Here is a 21,130-nt window from a genome sequence, read left to right as displayed (position 1 = left end):
TATACTTATTGGGCTACATATTTATTTATTATACAGGCTATACAGTACATAACATCAAAACTCACATGTTTTATGTACCTAAAGTGTGTAATTATGTGGGCTACAGACAATAATTAAGTTATAGACTATATTTATATGAAAAACGTGTATACTTACTGCATTTGAATCATTTTAACCATATAACCACCTGCATATGTGTTGGGGGGGGAGGCTTTGATTTTGCTACCCCATTTGATTTCTTTGCCACCCTAAGAAAATTTCTCTAGATCCGCCCCTGCCCTGGCCTCATGGTGGAATCGAACTCAGGCCCTCCTTGCTGTGCGGCAACAGTGCTAACCACCGTGCCATACAAAAAACATTAATTCGGTAATTACAAATGACTTTGGCTCATTAAAAAATGTGAATCCTGACGCCTCGCGGTGCCCGGAAGCAGCAGGTACACCACCTGTCGGAACTGGGGCACCAAAGCCTCGTTTATTCGTGTTCATGTGATCTCTGTGTTCGGTGCAGAATTTTGAAACATCTTCGCGTCGGAGGCTCGACACAGCGAAGAAAGGTTTTTCAAGCGTCCCATCCCTGCCAGAAACTCGGCCCCCTTCGCGCATGCGCTCTACAGTCATCACAGTATGAGGAGTGCAGAGAACAAGTAACGTCAGAGGTAAACAAGCTTTTATGTTTCTCGTTTACATATTCCACGCTCATGTTTGTAATTAAAGTGCAGAGACATTTTATTAAATATTCCGCTGGCCGACAGGAGGCCCGCGGCTGCTCGCAGCGGTCAGTGAGACTTGTCAGCCTAAGCTGCTTCAGCAGGAGCGAACTGTTAGCTGTGTTAGCTTCTGTATTCACAGTCAATGGAGAGGCGATCCAACTCCGCTGAACTGCACCAGCTCAGAGGACAGCTTTAAACATGCGACTGTATCTTCTCTTACGCTGGTGTCTTTTACTGAAGTGTTCTTTTAAAGTACTTTCCGCTTCGTCCGGTGTCATTCTGTGCTAATATTTAGAGCTAACATTGATAGCATTAGCATCTTAGCCGCTGTCAAATATCTGTTAAGCTAGACAGGGGAGGGACATTTAGAGCGACTGACGACCGAGACAGCCAATAAAAATTTAGAGTAGGCGTCCTTAGGAGTCTTCAAGACCAATTATCTTCTTCTACTAAGAAAGCTAAGGAATATCAAGCGGAAAGTCAAACAATGTCTGTTTCATTCATTCCAAACTGTTCGAGTTTAACATTCGCACATTTGTTCAGTCGAAATTCAGACTGCACCCGTGGAAAGCTGATAATAACTACACTAAAAAAGTTGGGCTGCAACCGTTATCAGAGACGGGCGCAACGTCATCATATGTATGCCGTCATCACGCAACGTGACGTACAGTAGCGTTCGCGACCTCTGACCTTTGTGGGTTCTTGCTTATTTTTTTTAAATTTACAAGAATAATTTGCAAAAATAGAAGAAAAAAGAAAATCAAAACATTTATTTGTTAAGGTAATAAATACAATATGGGGGAAAACTGTAAAGAATATAAATCTTTGGCATATCTAGATTTTGAGTTTATTTATGAATTTGCTTAGTTCAACCTATGCTCTGTTTTTAAGTTATTAGAATGGACCGCCTTTCAGTTTTTATTCACCTTGCCCGTTTACACTTGTTGTTCCACAAATAATGAAACATAGCAAATAGAATATTTATATCCAACATTGAAGATAACCGCTGTGCTCCATCAAAACAAAAGAAAATGGCTTAAAAATATTGAACTGTCAAATAAACTCTCCACAGTAAAATTACAGAAAATGCTCACATCAGCACTTCCTGTGTTTTTGTACCAGATGAAGACACCTCCGGACCGATCAGGCATCACATTTGAAGTCGGAGCCAAGCTAGAAGCTCGAGACCGCCACAAGAACTGGTCAGAAGATGCCTCCCCACCACCACCTTCCACACACACACACACACACACACACACACACACACACACACACACACACACACACACACACACACACACAATTATTCTTTCCCTTAGGGGTCGTCACAGCAGATGATCTGCCTCCATCTCACTGTGTCCCTGCATACTCCTCTGTTACTCCAACCACCAGCTCCATATTCAACAGCCTTTGCCCAAGATATCCAGTCTCACTCTCCTACACACATCATAACCACCTCAGCCTTTCCTCTCTGACTCTGAGCCCTCCCTCTGATGCACTAATTTCTAATCCTGTTCATCCTGCTCACTCCTAGTCAACATCTGAACATCTTCAGCTCTGCCTCCTGTACAACCAAACATCACAGTGGGCCTCACTACGATCTTGTAAACCTTCCCTTTCACTATTGCTGCTCTCCTTCTGTCACAAATCACTCCGGCACTCGTGTCCACCCTCCTTGCACTCTCTTCCTCACCTCTCCTGTGCACTAACACACTCAAAATACCAAAAATTATTTGTTTGTTTTACTGAGCTTCTGCCGTTATGATTTACCCACTCATTCAAGCTTTTAAAGTAAAGTGTGGGTTAGCGACTTCTTAATAGTCCCTTTGTTACGAGTCTGGTCTGTGGAAATCCGATGAGTGGATGATTCATTTAAGTTCCCACAGCAGTTCAGCCAACATACAGGAAACTTTCAGATACTGGTGAAGATTTTTTTTCCAGGATTTTAATAAAGTATTTAACTTTTTTTTTTAATGATTTTTAATCCACCAAATAACAACCAAAAAAAGCAAAAGGAACAGACTTGTATTAAATGAGGTAGCACTGACTCATTGCCTTAAAGATATGCAGCCAGCTGTGCTCATGTGTGAATTCAAAAGGCCCAACCTTTCCTGTGTTGTGTAAATATCCTCTAATTTGTAGCTAAACAAAAGCTAATTTTGAATGTGGAAATTATAAAGAAGATTTTTGGGAGAACATATTTCAAATTTAATGGTGTACTAAAAGTTTGTCCTTCTTTTAGGTACACGGCCACCATTGAGAAGATTGATTATGACAAAGAGCGGGTCCTGATCCACTACCTGCAGTGGAGCCGTCGCCATGACGAGTGGTTTCAGTGGAACTCACCGTACCTGCGGCCGAAGGAGCGGGTCAGCCTGAGGAGGCAGGGCCTGAATCCAACGCGATCACAACCGGTATAGAAGACGTCAGACGTACACAGATGTTTCTTTTTAAATAGTTTTTAAAACATCAGTATCAGTGTCATGGCAGGGATGCTGATACTGAATAAGATTTTTTTTTTCTAAGTTGCATGAACTGAAAAAATGTATTTAATTCCTGCTTATAAATCCTAGATACTCTGCATTTGAAGTAAATGTGAAAATATCAGGAGGCTGTACTACAAGTTGGTTCATCGTATCCATGATATATTTCTGTTATCATTTACCCCACCATCAGTCAGGACGGGGACAGACGATGAGGCTATCATTTTAAATACATTTGAGGAGGTTAGGCTCATAATACAGCAGCTGCTGTGGACAGAGCAGCAGAATCTGAGTGTGTGTTTTAGGGCTGCCACGATTAGTCGACTAGTCACGATTATGTCGACTATCAAAATCGTCGACGACAAATTTAATAGTCGACGCGTCGTTTGAAGCTTTGTAAGATCCCAAAAGATGCAGGAATAAGTAGTAGGATTTAAGAGTGTAATAACGGACTGAAACAGAAGGTGGCAGCACTGCATGTACAAAGATGCCAGCTGCTGTTAAACCCCGAAGAAGAAGAAGAAGCAGTCTCCAGTATCGTAGCTGTGTCTAAATTTATGGGCTGCATCCTTCGGAGGTCGCATTTGTAGGCCGATTACGTTACAGCGACGAAGGCTTTCCAAATTCGAAGATTCCTCCAAATGCGTCCTCCGAAGGATGGGTCGGATGTATCCTTCGTGGCCCAACCTATCCCAGAATTCATAGCTCGGCTCAGCCTATTCCAGTTTCCAACAATGGCGGCAGCTACTTAGTTTTAATATTACTCTTATTACTCTTTCTGGGTCACAAAATAAACGTTTAACATATTTTCAGGCGAGAATGTAGCTGTGTAAGCTTCAAATGTCTGCTCGGTTTATCAAGACATCACATATTTGTAAAAGTGCCCCGACGTTTTTGGAGACGTCTGTTACCCACTAGCTCGATAGCTAGCCGGGATTCAAGGCTCACTAGAGGCGGCGTAAAACACCAGACTCCCTTCACTACCTGTTATATTTTAGATAGCAAGGAGCAGACGGATGAGTTTATTCAACTCCACCGAAACAATCTGCAAAATTCATTAAAACTTTAATAAACTATCATCTTGTCTTTATTTTTAGTTAGCACATACCTTAAACACATACCTTAAACACTTAAAGCTGTAAGCTAATGATAGTTATATAAGAGCAGATGCATGCTGGTGCAACAAGCTGTACGTTTTACGTCCAATGGATGCATGATCTGATTGGTCGACTAATCGCAAAAATAATCGGTGACTAGTCGACTATCAGAATAATTGTTTGTGGCAGCTCTAGTGTGTTTTAATCATGTTGGTCAAGAAGACTAGAAAGATTATGACAATAATAAGTTGAAGCTTGGAGAATGTTGACTGTGTAAGCTAACAGACTTTTTCTCTGCGTCTCAGACGTTTGTTTCAGGCTCAAAGGTTCTGGCCTGTTGGACCGACTGTCGTTTCTACCCGGCCAAAATCCTCCGCGTCAACAAGGACGGTGAGGCTCAGCTGTGACCTTTTACCCCTGCTTTTTTCTGCTGTATTCTACTGCTGGTTAATTTATTGATTTTTGGGGAAAAATGTTCAGTGTTCTGTTTATCACAAGGTTTTATGATAAATCACTAAGCACCTACCATCTGCACCCCTCACTAACTTTTGGCTATTCAGTGGACCCATGCATATGTTCTCTTTCATAGTATATATCGTAACGTATTCAGATTTAGCTTGCTCCTGCACTTAAGAAGTGAGGAGGTCTTAATAATACTGGGAAAAAATGAGGTGAGAGGCCCAAAATTTCAGCCCACCCCTCTGTGCTTCTTGTTCCAGTAACTTGACTAGTATGAAGGTAGGATTGTGCTTGGGTTCATTAATTACACTTACTCTACAATATAAGTCAGCTAATCCTGAGTGGTTTTCCTGATTCAATGATAGTAATGATATAATGCTGCTTACATTATTTTTACAGTTGAAGCTGATACATTGGACTGTTAAAATGTTTCATTAAAGAAAAGTCAAATAAATCCCGATTAATTCATACTAAAAACTCTGGTTTGGAGACGAGTTGCTGCCTCAGGTGGGAGAGGTGAGGTATCTCTGGGTTTTGTTTGAGGTACTTAGGTGGAGATTGAAGCAGGAGATTGACAGAAGGGCTGGTGCAGCTGGACCGGTCTGTTGTGAAGAGGGAGCTGAGCTTGAAGGCGAAGCTGTCAATTTACTGGTTGATCTACATTCCCTCTCTCATCTGTGACCCCGAGCTGTGGGTAGTTACCAGAAAATAAGATTGTGCATTCAAGTGGCAAAAATTGGGCTCTCCGTTCAGACAGAGCTCAGAGTACAGCCGTGCTCCTTTGCATCAAAAGGTGCCGGTTGAAGTGGTTCGGTCGGCTCTGTGACCCAGATAAGCTCCAGAAAAGTGTTCAGTGAATGGATGGGCGTCTTTTATGTCCTCCCTTCATGCTGTTTGACTCCCGCTGTCCGTCTTTGGGTTGTTTCGGCTGTTTTTGGAACATCATTGATCTAAACCTGGTGTTTGTGTTTTCCTGTGTCAGACTCCTACACAGTGCGATTCTATGATGGCGTGGTTCGGACTGTGAAGCCCACCAAAGTCAAACCTTTCCAGGAAGTAAGAAATGCTTCTAATTGGTCCTCGTCTACTCACTGTTTCACCCAATCACAACATCTTTGATCCTAAATGTGTTTGTTTTTGTTTGTTTGTTGTTCTTAGAAATCCAGATCTGAGAAAAGTGCTGTGGGAAGCGAGGGATGGGAGGAGGGTGAGAGTGAGGAGGAGGAAGGAGGAGAAGGACAGGAGGAAGAGGAGGAGGAGGAGGAGAAAAAGGAGGAAGAGGAGACAGATGAGAAGGTGACAACAGAAGAGACCGATGCAGCTGAGGAGAGGGAGGAGGACAGGAAGAGGAAGGCAGAACCTTCATCCTCAAATCCACCCGCCAAGAAGAAAACAGATGACAGTAAGTAAGATGACCTCTGACCCCAAGCGCCTGCTGATTGTTAGCACACAGTAGATCTGTCCAGATGTTTGGAGGCTCTGCAGCTCGTCGGTGGGAGCAAATTAAAATGGTTAACGATGGTCTGTCTCTCTTCCAGGCAGAAGCAGTGGAACTCAGAATCAGCCAATCACAGCTGACTCCACCCCCCCAGCAGCAGCAGCACTTAACCCTGCCCACATAGACAGAGGTACACTTATCTCTGTAAACAGATATCTGCACAGGAATATGGAGAATACATAAAGGGTTTCTGGTTTCCGCTTGTAGTCCAGGTCTCAGTCCGGTTTGAGTATGCACGAAAAAGTGAGGTCCGGTTTGCCGAAATAAAACCTGAAAACCTTCAGCTACAATCTAACAACAACTTAGGCTTTTATAAGCTTTTCGAAATATGTCTCCATTAGTAAAACCACAACTGGGGCAGGGGGCTGCAAGTCTCATCCAGAATATCAACAGACGACACCGGAGGCTCTGCACCAGCAAATCCTACAGCAGCAGACTCGCTGATGGTGCCTGAAGTCGACAGAGGAGAACGTTAGACATGCGTGTATTGGTCCAAACATGAGAACTCTGAGAGTGACGTCTCCACAGAACAGATGCACATTTTACACGGTTCTCCTAGCTGGAAGTATTTCTGCTGTAAAGCTTTAAGACGATGTCTGTGGGGACTGGCTCACTCAGGAGGACAGCAGAGGAACTCCATATTTAATAGAGGAGATCAAACTCTGTACTGGACGTAGTTCTTATTAGACCTGGGTGAGATGGACAAAACTCTTATTGTGACATGTTTTTCATACCAGTCAAATCACTGTTTCTGTCCAGCTTAAAGACCTCCTCTACTCCAAAGTGAAGATAAAATGTTAATTTTGATTTAAATATTAATTATTTTGTGTCACGCATTGAACATGACTAATGTACTGTAGAATATTATACAAGTGTACTTTGAATACATACTGCTAGTGTATGTGAGCATATAATAAAGTAAAATCTTAATTTTGACCAGTAAGAACCTTGAAGTCAGCCCGAGGATAAAACCACGGTGAATGTGAGAAAATTCAATACTTTACAGATGAAACAGTTTAACTTTGTCCGCAGGTGCTTCTCTTATTTGGATCAGTAAGTGGTTATGCTTCTGTAATGTACTTGACCTGTTTGTTTTATTTAATTTTTGTTTCAGATGTCCTGCTGGAGCGTCAGGCTCACCTTCCCACCACACACAAGTTCAGCAGAGAACCATGTAAGTCCCTCAGTCCTCCACATAAACATTTAGTTTAGAAGGTCTTGCTGAATCATCCAGGTAAGTAAATCCCTAAAAGTTTGATTCTGTTCATCTGGACGCAGCGTTTTCAGTGAGAGAAACGTTTTGTCACACATCCAGGTGACTTCTTCAGTCTCAGCTGACTGCAGGTTTCCCCAACCTTATAAACAGTACATTTGCATAATGACTGAAACCAGCCCACTGAGGGAACAATGGGCTGGGAGGTCAGTTCCTTCATCATAACTATGCAAATTCTCATGACCATTGATCAACAACCACTGATCAAAAGTGGTTGACGAAACGTTTCTCCCTCTGAAAACGCTACGACCAGATGAACAGAATCGAACTTTGGGGACAAAAGTTTAGAGTTTTGTTTTTGTTTTTTTTGTCTAATGAAAACAAGTAGGACAGATAAAGACTGTCGGCTGCTCAATCCACACTTGTAATGGGGCGGGAACAGATTGAACGTGGAAAGGATATCAGATGTTTTAATTGAGGAAAATTTGATGGAAGTGACGCCTCTCAAGAGAACATGGACAGGGTGATGTTTCCTCTGTGTCTTAAACATCTGAGAACCAAGGAGACCAGCAGCTGGACTCTTGGAAGAGGAATCTTGTCCCATTTTTAGGGTTAAAGCTGCTCAGCAGTCCTGGCTCTTCTTTGGTGTCACGGTGCTCCAAATGTTTTCAGCTGTGCTGTTGGAATCGATGCTTTATGTGATTTGAATTGTTGTGCTAAAATTTGAAGAAGATGTAGAAGTCAGAGATGCAGGCTCTTAAACTGAGCGCTGATATTGAGCCACAGGGTCTCCCTTCTCTTTATTCCGGAAGAACGTTTTCCAAAAATAATTAAAACATTTGTCTGACATCGGAACAGTTTTCTGTGAGTTTTGGTTCAGAGAAGACGTCGTTGTTTCTGACCGTGTTTAGATGTGGCGACGTGTTTGCATGATGGAGCTTTAACCTGCTGCCCGAGGAACCTCTGCCCATCTTTACTTCTGAGAACGTCTGCCTCTCTTTTTATACCGACCTGCTGCTAATTAACCAAATGAGGTGCAACACGTTCCTCCAGCTGGTTCTTTCGTACTGTCACTCACTTCTCCAGCGTTTTGTTGTCTGAAACATTTAATGAAATGATAAAATGTCTCAGTTGAAATATTTAACTTGTTTTCTGCTTTATTGTGAGTAAAATTAATAAGATTTCCAAATCGTTGCACAGCATCCAAACTTTTTTTGGAACTGGGGTTTTCTTCAGCTCCAGAGGAATTTTAGATGCCGTCTTAAATTGACAAATTGTGCTTCTGAGCAGACATTTAACGTAGCTTCCTGTCCACTCTTCGTGCTCGGGGTTACAATGCAAAGGCATATTATCAGTGTGCAGCTGCTCCCTTCTTCTTTCTAAGCATGAAAGTGCTGAGGTTTCCTAATCCAGTCCCACAGCAGTTAGAAACACTCGGCGTGTCCTCTCCTCTCAGTGTACAGGGTGATAAAGAACCAGCCTCCACCCATCCTCTCCATTGAGCTGGACCACAACCCCTTCAAGTGCCCTGCTCCTGGGTGCACTAAGTCATTCAGGAAGGCGAGCCTGCTGCATTACCACATCAAGTACTACCACTCCGACCAGCAGCTGGAGGAGCAAAGCAGCGCGGAGGAGGCCGTGAGGTCGGTTTGTGTCCCACGGAGTAGATACGGTGAGCAGAGGGCGGTGAGTTTAACACTGACTGGACCTATTTTGGGTTTTTTTTTTTTTAGGAGGAAGCGATCTTTTTCAGAGGGCGGCGACTTGGTGTCAGACAGGAGGAGTGAGAACTCGACCAGCAGAGAGCATAGCATCGTGGGAACAGGTACAGAGCAGAGCACAACATCAGGACATAGGAGCAGAAAACCAGTCCAACCAGCAGCGTTGGTGTCATTTCTCTCGTGTGTGCCTGTTAGTAGAAGCCAAGAAGGACGGGGGGAAGGAGAAAACGGGAGGACTGGATAAGAAGGAGAGGAAGAACTTCCTGCGAATCAAACTGAAGAAGAAGAAAAAGAAGAAGAAGAAGAAGAAAAGTCAGACGGGTGAGACTCATTGTGTCTGTTGACCTTCTTAAACTGAGATTAACAGGTTTGTAAGATATTTGGAGCCTAAAATCAGAGGTCTGTTCTCATCGAGTTTGAAATTGGCTGTAGAAGTGTCAGATTTTACCATCCACTTTCTTTCACTTATCTAAGTCAGAGTTATGGGGGAGGTCAGGTTGTCCCAGCTTCCACAGGGCGAGAGGCAGGGTACACCCTGGACAGGTCACCAGTGTGTCGCAGGGCTAACAGAGGGACAAACAACTATTCAGACTCACATTCACACCTATGACCAGTTTAGCATCACCAATGAACCTAACCCCACTAACTGCATGTCTTTGGACTGTGAGGAAGACAGGACCCACCCAAACACGGGGAGAACATGCAAACTCCAGCTTCAACTCACATTTTATTTGTTATTGCACTTATTGCATCCTCAAATTTAGAGTCCCATCTGACAGAAGTGTGAACCTGCGCATTAGTAACACCGCAGAAAATGAACTGTGCAGCGTGTTTGGCTCAGATTTGCTGTTGAGGGCGTTTTGGCTGCTCACAAACATGCGTGTAACCGGAAAGTAAAAACATTATTTATATTTTGTTGGAGACGCTGCAGACGAAGCTAAAGCAACTTCACGACCTGTTTGTCTAAAAGTGATTTAAAACTCCTCTTTTTCAGCTGCTTCTCATTAGTTTTTGTCATTACTGTGAGTTATTGAGCACCAGAACAAGTGTGACAGCGTTCATGCGAGCACTGAGCGTCCAATCATTTTGTTGCTTCACTCTTCTTCTCATCAGGTTTCTGCAGCAGCGACGATGAGAGCTCAGACAGACCTCCGATCACTCTGAAGCTCTCAACTGAACATCACAACACACACATGCAAGGTGGGAAAACACACACACACTAATATCACAAACACTGATACGATGTAAAAATTCAAAAACTGAGTTTCTGTACTTTTAGCCGACGATGGCAGCGATTGGTCAACGCTGACAGCAGAGAGCGGAGAGGACACGCCCTCCTGGCCTGTTGGCACGGAGACGGAGGAGTGTGAGGTGGTGAGGTGTGTGTGCGAGGTGGACGAGGAGAATGACTTCATGATCCAGGTGAGACACACACACAGGAACGATTTGTCTGTAGCTGTTTTTAAAGTGAATCCACAGATCAAACAAGTGCTGAAAGGAGAGAAATGAATCATGGGAAATATTTTACATCATTCATATCCATCAGGTTGTTCTGTTCGATGTGAAAATGTTGCAGATTGTCTTTATTAGGACTTCTTTTGTCACTGAAGGCCTTTGTGTCAGGAAACATGCTCAGAAACACAGAATTGTTTCGTGATGCTGCTGTGAAGTGATCCCAGTGTTTTCTCTGTGTGTGTCTGTAGTGCGAGTCGTGTCTGTGCTGGCAGCACGGGACCTGTATGGGTTTATACGAGGACAACGTCCCACACAACTACATCTGCTACTACTGCAGACAGACCGCAGGTAGGATTCACACTGTGACAGAGAGAGCACTTACTGCTGTGCCGAGCCTGTGAAAGAAAGCAGGTAAAGGTGGATTATTTGATAGTTGGTGTAATATAAAACTCAAAGCTTGCATTTTATATGTTACAGCAAAGGCCGCTGTGGAAAAGTTCCTCGACCCTTTGTCGAGTGGTCGTAGGAGGTAGCTCTCTGTGTTTAGGTGAAATCAGTCCCAAACTTATACTGTGCTGCACCAAGAACAACCTTGCAGCTGCTTTAGTTGCTGTCAGATTGCTGCAGTTTGTAGAGGTGATCACTTTTTCATTTAAAGGTGAACGGCCCCTGAGTCGAGTTTTACCCCCACTCAGTGGTTAATAGAGAGAGGTTGCAGCATAGTCGGCGTCTTCCATTCAAACTGCGAGGGGACCGACGCGATCATGAGGAACCTGCAGGAAACACTCAGCAGGCGGTCAGGGAATGCACATTTCTCCTGTGACTGGAGGACGCCACAGGGGTCGCTGACCTGTCTCTAGGTCTGTGTGACCGAAGCCTAAAATAACAGAGGAAATCCATTAGTGTCCAGAAGTATATGGACACACTTGTATGTCTTAGATCAGAGACAAATCAATGAGTGAAACTGCATTTGTGCTGATTGTTTGGTCAGGTTGGTGAAGAACAGCAGCATGAGGAGGCTTTGATTAGATGTGACACTGAAAGTCAAAGTGTGTGTTTGTATTGTAACCTTTTTTAACTGGTTGGAAAAGGACGGAGCCACGTGACTTATGTGACTTTGTACCTCAGTGAGTGTGTGAGGCTTCGACGATACGAGCTCCACAGCTCAGGTTGAAGCCGTTTTCAGAAACCTGCTGGCTCTCCTGTCGGTTCCTGTGTGGTGCTTCTGCTTCTCCTCTCACCTTGTTTTCATCTGTAATCCTCATTGGTCCAGGTTGGCGGTGTGCTCAGCGCTTCCGGTCTGAGCCCGACTTGTTGAAATCCGGTCACATGTTTGGCCTGTCGTGCGTGAAGGAGAACTACTCCGAGGTCAACGCCTCCAAGATCTCACACACCAGCCGCCTGCTGGCGCACACGTACGGCATCAGCCAGGTCCTCAGCGCCCTGCAACTCAAAATCAGCCTGCTGCGGTGAGTGCGATCGCTCCGGCGGCTCGGCTCATCTGTTCGAGCCCGCAGAGACGTTAGCTCGGTCTGACTGTGGCCGTCTTTCCCTGCAGCTCGCCGTCCCACCCCGACCAGCAGCTGTGGAGGTCACCGTGGAAGCAGGAGGAGAGGCACAGACTGACGTCCAGCCCGAGAGGAGAGCCGCCCGTCTGCTACGTCAGCAGCGAGCACTGCTATCAGAAGCCTGGAGCATCATGGGAAAAAGGAGAGGAGCAGGAGAAAGATAGGCCGATAGTGACGGTGAAGCAAGAGCACAGCGGCGAGGAGAAGGTAGAGACTCAGCAGACACTCGTGCAGCCTTTTAACTGTTCACACGTTTCCTACTCAGAAAGCTGAAACACTTGTTCACAAGTGTTCACCAACTCTCTCCACTGCCCGAGGTAACAGGACACAAAACATCTGTATTTTCATTTATTTGTGCTGTTCACACTGATGGGGGGAAACGAACGACCGAATGAGTCGTACATGAGCAATAAAATCTAAACTCGGATTTCACTCCTGCATTAAGGCTGAACATCATAAAATCAGAGCTGATTATTTTGAGCAAAGACGATGAATTTCTTTTTCTGTCTCCTTAAATATGAAACTGCCGTTTGGACGTGAAAGCTCTTTTCTGCTGTGAATACGAGACGCGTGAATCTTTAGCTGTTGGGAGGTTTAGGTGTAGTAAAAAAAACAACAAAGCCTGGCTCACAGAGACCTTTAGCAGAAGCAGCGCCTCACGCTCACAGCGCCTCACGCTCACAGCGCTAAGCTCCTGCTGTTGCTATGAGACCAGTGAAGACCAGTTAGAAGCTCATTCTGGTAAATGTGGAACTATTTTTACCTTTTACTGAGTGTGAGGGGAGAGGAGCGAGAGCTGCAGAGGATACTCTGTGAAGATACACCAACAGAAAAGCTGTAACAGGCTTCCTCTGCACAATCACACAGCCAGAGATTTTAAAAACGTAAGGCTCTTCGGGTAGATTATGAAAAGCCCGTCATCTGTTTGATTTCATGGCCAGGGACTTTTTGTCGTTTTTCAGACCAGTTTCTGATCCTGAATTGTTTTATTTCTCTTAACTGTTGGAGAATTCTTGTAGAATAGAAAGAATACATCATTAGTAGCAACGAAATGGAGCTAAAAATAAACGATTGATGGAGAATCAACAAGTGAAACGAGCAGATCACAGTGAATCCATTTAAGTGGACCAGTTGACATGATGTGAGATGTAAGGGAGATTCTTTCATTCCAGAGAGGGTCACGGAAGTAAAAGGTTTCGACAGGTGAGCCTGTGGAAGGATTGTACGCTCCTCCTGTGATTGGCTTATGAGTCTGTTGCCACCGGTGTCTTTTTCCTGCAGTAGAGGCTGTGGCCGTAAACTTTCTTTGAATTTTTATTTAAATCTTAAGGAGATCACCTGTAAAAAAAGAAAAATAATAATTTATTTATTACAGAATAATTATGTTTTTGGTTATACATTGAGTAGGCCATGACTTGTAAAACCTAAATTTCATATTAAATTGTAAAGTTACTGAAATATAAACTGGAGATGTAATCTAATAATATTCTAATTTCAGTTCGGCTATTGCATGAAGATCGATAAAAACTGAAAAATGTCCACCTGACCCTTCAGAATCAGCTGATCTCTTTGAACTTTTTAAATACAGCAGAAAACTCCAGGACTCAGAATCCAAAGCCAGCATTATTTAACCAACTCTGAGCATCACGGCTTGTATTGTAGCTGCAAGAGTCAAACTGGTTTAACACTGTGATGTAACAGAAACAAGGACCCTGCATGTGTGACCTGGGGTTCTTTGGGGGGCGAGGGGGAGACCGCATTTGGTAGTGTCGTTATTCAAACTACATTCCAAGTTTGTCAAATTCACTGAAAAACTAATTAGTCTTCGTGTATCTCTGACTGCTGTTTGTTAAAAGCATCTGTCATTGTCTCTGTGTAGGAAATAAAACCTGAAGATGTCAACAGGAACGCAGCTCATATCGCCGCAGACGGAGACACCACCGCACTCACAGATGTGCACAACATAAAAATAGAGAATCATGCAGGCGGCGGCGAGCAGGCGCACACTCGGACGTGCACAGCGGAGCCTCGCGCGGCGTCGGTGGCCGAGTGTCAGCTGAACCTGCTGGAGCACATCGAGTCCCTGCACCAGCAGATCAGCGCCAGGATGGACGTGATCGAGAGAGAGCTGGACGGTAACGCACACTTTGAATGTAAAATACAGAGTTGCACACAACACTCCACATTAATCATCATTTAGTGTTATTAAAATAGTCACGGTGGCTTCGTCTGATTACAAAAGCAGAGAGAAATAATTAGAGAAAGAAGCAAGTAAGTAATTATCCACCACAAGTTAGAGCCATTCTAGCTGGAGGAGAATAATTACTGAGGCGTGGGAGGAAGGAAGAGGCGAGAAGGTTCGGGTTTTTTGCGTCGCTTCACTTGGAGGGGTCGTGAAGCTCATGCACACATCCTCCTGATCCTGCCTGCTGCTCTACTTTTACCGTATTGATTATTTAGAACTGACATTGTTGTGAAAAAGTATATATCCCATCTTTATTTTGTGTCTTCATTGCATGTTTGGCCTTCATTTTAATTTAACTTGGGATTAGAGGTCTCGCTTTACTGTTGTACATCATTAGTTTGTGTCCACATATGCTCGCTGCTGGTGGTAAAACTCACTCTTCTTCTCTGTCTTCAGTTCTAGAGTCCTGGTTGGACCACTCCGACGAGCTCGAGCCTCCTGACCCTCTGTCCCGCCTCCCGCAGCTCAAACAGCGAATCAAACGGCTGCTGTGTGACCTGTGCATCGTGAGGCGCCTGTCGGTCTGCCGCTGACCGCCCTCCCTCTGAACTCTGATGAGACAAAGAGCGTGAAACTCTGAGTTGACTGTGGTTTGTTTCCCTGCAGTTACAGGACAGCGCCCCCCTGTGGTGGAGAAAAGGTGCTCTGCAACATGGCGAGATGGTGGTTTTTTTTTTTGTTTTTTTTAATACAACGCGACTGCTGATTTACGTTCCTGAGACGCCTCCAGCAGGACTTGAGAGTCCGTGTGAGCACCAGGCGAGGACGAGTTAGGTCATTGATCAGCTGTCATCCGTGTCATTGGGACGGGATGATGTTTGTCTCTTTGGAGGCTGAACGGACACGTCGTCTGCCATCAGCTCGTTGTTTTTCTGTCAGCCAGCATCGAAGTGTAACAACGCACACAAAGGATTTGGATATCGTATATTTTCTAATTGTGCTAATATTGCCAGTACTAATAATTGTTTGTTTTAAAGACTCTTGGAGGGTTTTACAGTCTGGTGAGACCAGGAGGTTCTTAAGGGTTGACCGCTAACTGCCAGTTGAGCTAGTGCTAGTTAGTCGCAGCAGCTCTCAGAGCTCCTCTCTCTCTCTCTTTTTTTTTGTTTCATCATTTCATTCACCAATGAGGAGAGGAAGAATGCTACAAGCTGACTTAAAGGCAAGCTGTATTATTTTTAAATCATTGGTTCCTTTTTTTTTTTAATGTTAGGAATCAGTGCGATGTGGAGCAACAACGCCTGCAACAACAAAACAGCTTCAGTGTTCCTCAGGAAGGATACCCTTCAAAAAGCAGCTTATTTTCCTACCCACACATATTTAATCTGACTAATTTACTGCAGGACATATCTCTTACTTTTATTTTGAAAGTCACTGCTTCATTGTTGTATCCACCCTCTGTGTGGTTCCTGATGACTGATGTCATCACCGCTGGGGTAGGGCAGCACCACAGGTTAATTAATCATTGATCAATAATCATTATGCCCAGTGTGAGGCCAAACACCTTTAGTTTATTTGTCACTTCCAGCATGAAGAGACGTTTACACATTTGTGTAAAGTCACGACTGATTATGACGACTCGTGAGCATCTGTGGGACTGTGCAGCACTTTCAGGTTTCAGCGTTTTTGCTCAACATTGGACTGATTCCAAGCTTTTTTGTCTTCTGTAATAATTTAAACCCAGAATGGAGCAGCGGGCTTTGTACCAGACTATTGTGTGAACGTGCCACACTGTGAACAGTGAGGCATGTTTAGGCTGGTGTTATACAAATCTTGAATATGGTTCAGTTTTCATGTACGTAAAGCTCTGAACCAGTCAACAAAGATGCAGGAGGTCGTCACTGTGCAGACTGCAGCAACAACCAGGCAAAACCTACTGGGGACTCAAAGTGGTGAGCGATGGCCTTGATCTGGCCCACGGGCCATGGTTTGTTCCTGGTCTTTGACTGAAGGAATGATGTCACAGATACATGCAGCTGAAAGTTTCCCTTCAAAGAACGTGTGGGCTCAGCCGTAGAGTGGACGAGGGGCTGTGGCGTCCCCGAGGGAGCTCAGAGTAGTCGCTGCACCTCCACGTCTAAAGGAGCCCGGTCATGAAAATGTTGCAGAGGCAGTCCATGCCTGGAATACCTACTTAGCCCACTGCCACCAGCAGACGGGCAGAAGGAAGATGGAAAAATCAGCCGCAGGTTAACAGATACTGAGGTTTTCCTTTCACGAGCTGTTTCAGTTGCTAATTTGAAGTTGATGCAGTCAGTTTAACCCTTTCAGACAACTAAAAATTCTGCTCCTGCATGTTTGACTCATTCAGAATCAAACAATATATCTTTTAAAAGCACAAAAACTCGACACCAAATGGTGTGAACCACTTATAAAGACCACAGAAACAGTAGCTCTTTGTAATAATCTGTCGTTTCTCACCTCTTTCCGTTCATCTCTGCTGCGCGCTGTTTGCACTGCAAGAGTCCAACAAACTAAATGCTTCCAGATTTTCAGTGTCTTCAGTGGAAAAACAGGGTTTAAAGACACGCATGTTTAAATGGATGTAAACAGCTAACTGCAGAGCCGATCACATTCAGTTCTGTTAGAAAATCCATTATTTGGGGAAATTCTGGGAATCATTTTGCAGGAGGAATTCATTCATTCATGGTATAATTCACTGCTTGATCGAGCTGTGAGAGGTCACCCAGATGAGGTTGTGGTGACAGACTGTCATTATGAGTGTCAGCTTTGGCGTCCTGTTGGTCTTTCTCTGTTAAAAGCCTCATTGAGGGAACAGTTTTCTTCCCCTCCTCCTGTCCTCATCTATCTGCTTTTCTGCATTTGTTTGTTTGTTCAAATACACAATATCTTGGGTTGTGAACAGCATGATATGTTTTTTTTTTTTATTCTGGACTCTACAGTGGTAGCTTTGCTTAATTCACAGTTAATAATTTATCTGCTCTGTTTGAAACTGTTTTAGCTCGTCTGCTTTTAAGGCTACTCTTTCCTAATTGGTTGCTCCTCTTAAATAGAAGATTTGGACAGCAGATGGGTGGGGCTTATGTGCCTGAGATGACCATATTAGTAATATCCTCTTTCTGTGACATCATACAGATCCAGGGATAGAAAAAAAGCTGCCTGATATGTGAGCTTTGGCTCACAGCGAATTGTTCTTCATGTTAAACATGAACTTCCACTGCTGGAACTAGAAATAAGGAAAAGCAGAGTATGTCCCCGGCTTTTTATTTTTTAACAGCTGGCTCATAATAAGTTTTATATGTATGAGTTCTGAACCAGACTGTCCTGCACAGAATCATATTCAGATGGAGAAAACTGCTGGTGCTTTTTGCCGTTGTCGGTGCAGTCTGCCATTAAAGCAAACAGCCTACTGTTAGATTAAGAAACCCCAGCAGCTTAAAATGTACATATGTCTGAATGAAGTTTTATATTCTTGAACAAGAAGCTAACTGTATATAGCTGTAGATTTTATTTTGATAGAATGGCTGGCTTGAAAGTGGAACTTTCCAGGAAAACAGTTGTTCATGTTATTTTCAGTTTTTCCTTCAGCGTCTCGTTACACTCTGAAACACTTACCTGGTTAACGCTGATGTCTCTTTAATCCAACCTGTTGCTTCTCTTCAGTTTTTTAAAGTTTTATTACCACGCTGGCTAAAGATGCTCTGTGTTACGTATTGCAGCCCGCAGGGGCGTGTGACTCAACAGACCACATGAACTGTATATAAAAGATGGACACATAACATAAAGTCACCAGAACAGCGCTTCCTGAGATTGGCAATATCGGGAAGTCTCATAGACATTTCATCCAATCAGACAGCTTTTCACAGCCACAGTCGCCGCCCTCTGCTGGTCATCAGAAAGCAGGTTTAAGGCGTTTACGTCTTTCTTTCATATACAGTCCCAAGTTTTCATTTTTATATTCATACTCTTGTTTAAAGCACGAGGAAATGTGTTTTTCTGAGGAGTTGTAGCTTTGAATAAAGGTATAAAATCCCAGTCGGTGTGGTTGTATCACATTCAAGTGTCTGGATTTAAAGACCGCAGCGCTTTCCAGATTAAATACGTGCCCACGTGTTCATTACTCCTTTTTTTTGGTTTGAGTTATTTTTTAAAATTTATTTACTATAGTCAACTTTTTAGTTCAACAAATGAGCACATCTGGATGCTTTTCAGCTATTTAAAGATAAAATTTGCATTACTGAGACAACTTTTTAGGCCACATGTATCCCAGCATTATTGAGTCATGCTGGGCGAAGGAATTATACAGATTACACAAACAGAACAGCTTGGAGAGCTTTTTTATTTTAACTGGAATTGAACGGATTAGAAAAGATTGATACTTATTGAAGAGCTGAGATTATGCTTCAAATATAATCTAGAATCCAGTCTTCAAATATAAGATGAAAATTATCCATAAAACTGGCAAATATTTATCATTTCAAATTTAATATTCATAACTGACCCCGAGATGTTTACAAGGTAACACACAGAGCATGAGTTACTCCTTAACCCAAAGTATATTCCTGTTTGGTTCATGCAGTTTTTGTTGTCCCGCTGAGACACTGATGGGTTTTTCTTTGTGTTTAAACCTAAAATCAGAGGCTTTAATCTGAATGAGAGGTTTCCCAGGCGAAATAAAAAATGTAATAATGATAAAGAATAAAAAGGTTGGAAAATCAAACAAAAAATTTGAGTAAATGGGAAAAAAAAAACCCATTAACATACAGAAATGAAAAGATGGAAACTGTTAAATGTGTGATCGTCTCTCAAACAGCATCTACAGATTATGGTGATTCAGACTTTAGGTCACAGATTAGAGTCCTCAGCAGAGAAGTGAAACCTCATGTTTAAACCTCTGATGTCCATCATCTGCTGCTCTTCACTGTTGAAGTATGCGGTGCCGTCATGCTCTGATCTAAAGAGCAAACCAGCATCATTGATACGAGTGAAGAAGGGATATAAATGGCCTGCAACAGCATTTTTCTCTTATATCATCTTCAGCAGTTAGTTTACTAGATTGGACCAGGATTTCATCAGTAAGGGATGGGATGAAATTTTATGGTTCTTTCCATCCCATGATCTTCATGTAACTCGTGTTCATGTTAACAATGAGAAAAAAAAATGGTGAAAATATTCAGGACAGCAACAGTTTTCAGATACCTGTCCTTTGATAGATGTGTCAGTGTGTGCGCAGTGACACAGAAAGTGTTGTGTTCAGGTCCAGTCAGCCAGATGGTCTCACTGTGCGTCCGCAGACCACCGGGACATTTCCTGTTGGCACAGACTGTTACACACTACAGTCCACTGAGCAGCAACATAAAAATGGTATTTCCAGGATTTTATAGACGAGCTGGGACAGTAAGGACTGCATCATTAGTCTGATAAACAGGCCTGTAATCTCCACACAATTTCCAAAAAACCCAGGACAACAGACTGTAAGACAGAGATCAGCTGATCAGAATATAAATGCAAAAACACAGTCCTGGTGGATAAAGCTGCTCAGAGGAACTGCATTTATCTACAAACAAACTAATGTCTTTGATCCATTTGTTTCTGCATGGTGACCAACATTTGAGCTTCATCTCATTGTGCTGGACGATTTTCAGCTGCTGCTGAAATAATTTGGACTTTAATTTGGTTTCATTTCATCTGTTTTTACAACATGCACAAAAAGAAACCATTCTTTTGTTTTTTCAGTTTGAAACTAAATGCCAGGATTTTGTTTCTCTTCTTGCCAGAAAACCGAACATCCCATCTGGCTTCTTCACTGGTTAACGTTCCATTACTCCTACATTAATGCAGAAACAACCAACTCAAAGATGGTAGAGAGATAAAATGTAATCCTATCTGTGTTTTGTCTCAGACTGATTATTATTTCCTGTTCCAACACGACTGTGCACAAAGCAAGGTCCACAAAGGCATGGATGAGCGAGTTTGGTGTGGAACAACCTGACTGGCCTGCACAGAGTCCTAGTCCTGTACTCAGGCCGACAGAACACTTTTGGGATGAATTAGAGCGGAGACTGCGAGGCAGGCCTTCTCGTCCAACATCAATGTCTGACCTCACAACTGCGCTTGTGGAAGAATGTTCAAAAATTCTAATAAACCTGCACAAAGCCTTCTTAGAAGAGTTGAAGCTGCTATAGCTGCAAAGGGTGGTCCGACATTATATTTGACCCTATGGATTAAAATTGGGATGTCACTCAAGTTCACATATATGTGAAGGCAGACAAGCGAATACTTTTGTTAATATAGTGTGGCATAAATATATAGTAATATAACATAAAGTCATTGCAGGTGTGTTATTAAGGTTTATTAAATATTTAATTCTTTTTTAACACATTTACAGTAAGAGGAAGAACAAACCAATGTCTCTACATACAGTCATGATACAGAAAATACACTCTTTGAGTAATAACATTTAATATATCAGGACATAATAAAAAGCATTGTGTCTATTTCAGGACTTGAAATGAGGTAAATCCAACCTTAAATGAACAACACATGATAAATTACACTGTGTCATTGTTTACTCCTCAAGAGGTGTGTAAAAAATGTAGTAGTCCCTTACTGCTTCCATAAAAGTTAAGCAGGTCAGTTGGTTTGATTAACCGGTTATCAGGATTTGGGAGCACCTCTGTGAATTCAACAAGTTTTGGTAGGGTGCTGTACAAGAGCA

The 21,130-nt window shown here is 43.0% G+C and overlaps 1 protein-coding gene across 2 annotated transcripts; it reads left to right on the top strand.

Moving 5' to 3' along the window:
• Positions 1–612: 612 nt before the first annotated feature.
• On the top strand, positions 613–18,447 carry LOC134618624 (PHD finger protein 20-like). 2 transcript variants are annotated; one of them, XM_063464101.1, is made up of 18 exons: positions 613–658; positions 1,835–1,914; positions 2,955–3,126; positions 4,598–4,682; positions 5,734–5,807; positions 5,910–6,153; positions 6,290–6,379; positions 7,364–7,423; positions 8,919–9,105; positions 9,196–9,287; positions 9,382–9,504; positions 10,297–10,383; positions 10,463–10,605; positions 10,887–10,986; positions 11,912–12,107; positions 12,197–12,413; positions 14,086–14,341; positions 14,848–18,447. In XM_063464101.1, exons 2-18 carry the CDS (start codon positions 1,835–1,837, stop codon positions 14,982–14,984), a joined length of 2,343 nt encoding a protein of 780 aa, XP_063320171.1. In that variant the 5' UTR covers positions 613–658; the 3' UTR covers positions 14,985–18,447. The 2 variants fall into 2 exon arrangements, with proteins under 2 accessions (XP_063320171.1, XP_063320170.1); XM_063464100.1 differs by having other exon boundaries at positions 9,379–9,504.
• The last annotated feature ends 2,683 nt before the right edge of the window (positions 18,448–21,130 follow it).

The sequence above is a fragment of the Pelmatolapia mariae genome, linkage group LG20 (genome assembly GCF_036321145.2).
Source record: "Pelmatolapia mariae isolate MD_Pm_ZW linkage group LG20, Pm_UMD_F_2, whole genome shotgun sequence".
NCBI classification, from domain to species: domain Eukaryota; kingdom Metazoa; phylum Chordata; class Actinopteri; order Cichliformes; family Cichlidae; genus Pelmatolapia; species Pelmatolapia mariae.
The sequence above is the reverse complement of the archived record's forward strand: the minus strand, read 5'-3'. Positions and strand labels throughout refer to the sequence as shown.